Here is a 3,013-nt window from a genome sequence, read left to right on the forward strand (position 1 = left end):
TCATCAATATAGTTACAAATTGATTAAAATAAAATATTAATATGAAAGCGCAGATTTTTTACTCTGACACTTCATGAAAAAGTTTTATTTAAACTTTCTGTTGTTTGCAATTATTGGCTTGGTCTCATTTCAGTTTAATGTGTCTTCCAGTCAGTTTTGTACAGTAAAGAAATTGCAGGGACTCATCCTAATATGACTCTTTATAAAGGTGTGATTATAGGAAGACTTCTTCTTTTCTTAGAAATACTTTTGGAGAAAAAACTTAGCTTATATAAAATTTAAGTTCCTGTGACCAACTTTACTTTTGCATAAAATGGGATAATACTACAGCCCTTAGCTATTGTGGTTTCAGAATCTTAATTGTATTATATATATAAAATATTTTAATGTAAAATTCAATATATATGATAGTGATAATTTCTATTATCATTATAATCTATGTCATTATTGAATGTAAAGTTTCCTTCTGACTCCCATTTCTCAAATTCCCATATGAACTTGAATTGCCCTAACAAGGGAAAGGAATACATTGTATGCTGCTCTGCTGCAACTAGAGCAGATTAATTAGTAGCAGTTTCCAAGTAGGGTATTCTGGAAATGGGCTACAGGAAGAGACGTAGGACTGGTGGGACAGATGGGCATTCTGGAATACAAAATTAGGTAGCTGAGAATAAATCAATCAAGGGAAGGTAATCAGACAAGAGCAGAGCTCTTTAGGCAGATTGAGCTGTGGAGCTATGTATGGGGGATGAGTGGTGGCAGTTTTGAAAGGTCAGAGTCATAAACATTGACTCACTTTGAGTCTTTTGAGAAAAAAATAAAATAAAAAAATATGTTTTCAGAAGTATTTTGAGGATATAGTCACTAAAAGACAAACTAAAATGAAAGAAACCAAATATTAATTTCTGAATTAATAAATAAATTAAAAATAACTGAATAAATTGATTTATTAATAAAATATTTTTGTATTCTTTAGAATGTTGTTGATGAGACTTTGAATACATGAATGTAAATGTGCAAAAACTTTGATTCCTCCTTCCTAATTAGGTTAACTGTAGTTAAGGCTCTGCTGATAGATTTGCTGCCCCAGGTATGGCTTCTACATAGCAATGGTTAAGTAACAATGTACAAAAATAAGTCATGAAACTGGTACCATGGGTTTTACATTTAGTTTTTAAATAAGGGGAAGGGCAATAGTTTTTGTAAAAGCCAGGACCAAAGAAATTTACACTTAGACTTGATCATTGAATTCAATTTCCTAATTTTATACATGACATTGATGAAACTTAGAAATAAAATATATGTTAAATTTTTAAAAATCACAATTCTATCCCCAGCTTTGCTATTAATGTTTAACTTAATAACTCTTTACCTCATCATTCTCTTTTGTAAAATGAAGAGATTGAACAAGTTGTCTTTATGATCCCATATATGTGGACACCAAGATTAAAGTCAATTGGCAGGTATTATGAGCATACTAAATTTTTTTGTATTCACTACAGTGTACACATGTGTGTTTTGGGGGTACATGCAGAGAGGTGATAGCTGATTCAGTGATAGTCACCAAGTCTTTTGTATTGAGAACATTAGTAATCAACCAACATCATGAATTCCATTAGAGGTGACAGAGGGGAATTTGGGGGTACATTACTCAGTTATAAATAAAAGAGATATGAATGATTTCAACAGTCAATTTATCACACATGAAAAGAATTTGCATATACTGCTTTTCATATGCATAATAAATGCAGATATAAAATATTTACATGTGAATATATAAGCACACTCTGAACTAGGATTCATAAAACATGCATTATACTACAAATTTAGTAATTTCCTAAGCAAATGCTCATTGGCACACTGTTACACATAATTCATTTTAGTTAAAATTATCCTTAATTTTTAAATAACATTTTTTCTGCCTAGTCCACTGGCATTGGAGACTAAATTAGAAAGTGACTATAAATAACATTTTTTCTGCCTAGTCCACTGGCATTGGAGACTAAATTACTGACTATAAATTGGAACTACTACCTCCCACCTCCTAACATACATTATCCTCTCATACTCAGTTCCTTTTCAGAGTGAACCATCTCTGGATCCTGCTACGGATTTCCTGGGTCTTGACACTATAGATAATTGGGTTCATCAAGGGTGGGAAAAGTATATAGATGTTGCCCATGAGGACATGTACTACAGGAGAGAGGTGCTTCCCAAAGCGGTGCACCATAGTCAGACCGATGACTGGGATGTAGAAAACCAAGACTGCACAGATGTGGGAGACACAGGTCTGCAATGACTTGAGCTGCTCCTCCTGGGATGCAATAGCCAAGACTGAGTGGAGGATCAAGATATAGGAGGTGAGAATGAGTACTGAATCCAAAAACAGGGTGCAGATTACCAGGGCTAAGGCATAGAAGCTGTTGAATCGAATGTCAGAGCAGGCCAGCCGGAGTAGGTCCTGATGCAGGCAGAAAGAGTGGGAGAGGATGTGGGAATGGCAATAATGGAAGAACTTCAGTAGGACAATGGGAGCAAGAATGAACAGGAAACTCCTCCCTAAAATAGCCACACCAATTTTGATGATTCGGGTATTGGTGAGGATGGATGTGTATCTCAGAGGATTGTGTATTGCAGTAAAGCGATCAAAGGCCATAGCAAGAAGGACTCCAGACTCCATGCATGACAGACCATGAACAAAGAAGGTTTGGGCAATGCAGGCATCCAGACTTATTTCCTGACTGAGTCCCCATAGGATCCCCAAAACCGTGTGTACTGTGGACAGCCCCATGCACAGATCAGTAAGGGCCAGCATGGCCAGAAAGTAGAACATGGGCTCATGCAGGCTTGGCTCAGTCCAGATCACATGGAGGACCAGGCAGTTCCCTGACAGTACCATAGCATAGATACAGGAGAAAGGGATGGAGAGCCAGGGATACTGTTGTTCAAGTCCAGGGAAACCAGTCAGAAAAAAGGTAGAGTTTTTGATTTTGGAATCAGGCAGAACTAACAT

At 36.2% G+C, this 3,013-nt stretch overlaps 1 protein-coding gene across 1 annotated transcript; it reads right to left on the reverse strand.

Annotated features, from left to right (window-relative positions):
* Positions 1-2,068: 2,068 nt before the first annotated feature.
* On the reverse strand, positions 2,069-3,013 carry LOC119538106 (olfactory receptor 51V1-like). Its single transcript, XM_037840851.1, has one exon. It carries the CDS (start codon positions 3,011-3,013, stop codon positions 2,069-2,071), a length of 945 nt encoding a protein of 314 aa, XP_037696779.1.

This window comes from Choloepus didactylus, chromosome 6 (assembly GCF_015220235.1).
Source record: "Choloepus didactylus isolate mChoDid1 chromosome 6, mChoDid1.pri, whole genome shotgun sequence".
In the NCBI taxonomy this organism is placed as follows: Eukaryota; Metazoa; Chordata; class Mammalia; order Pilosa; family Megalonychidae; genus Choloepus; species Choloepus didactylus.

Coding starts and splice junctions, on each gene's coding strand:
- LOC119538106 (XM_037840851.1), bottom strand. CDS start 3,013: ATGTTAGTTCTGCCTGATTCCAAAATCAAAAACTCTACCTTTTTTCTG.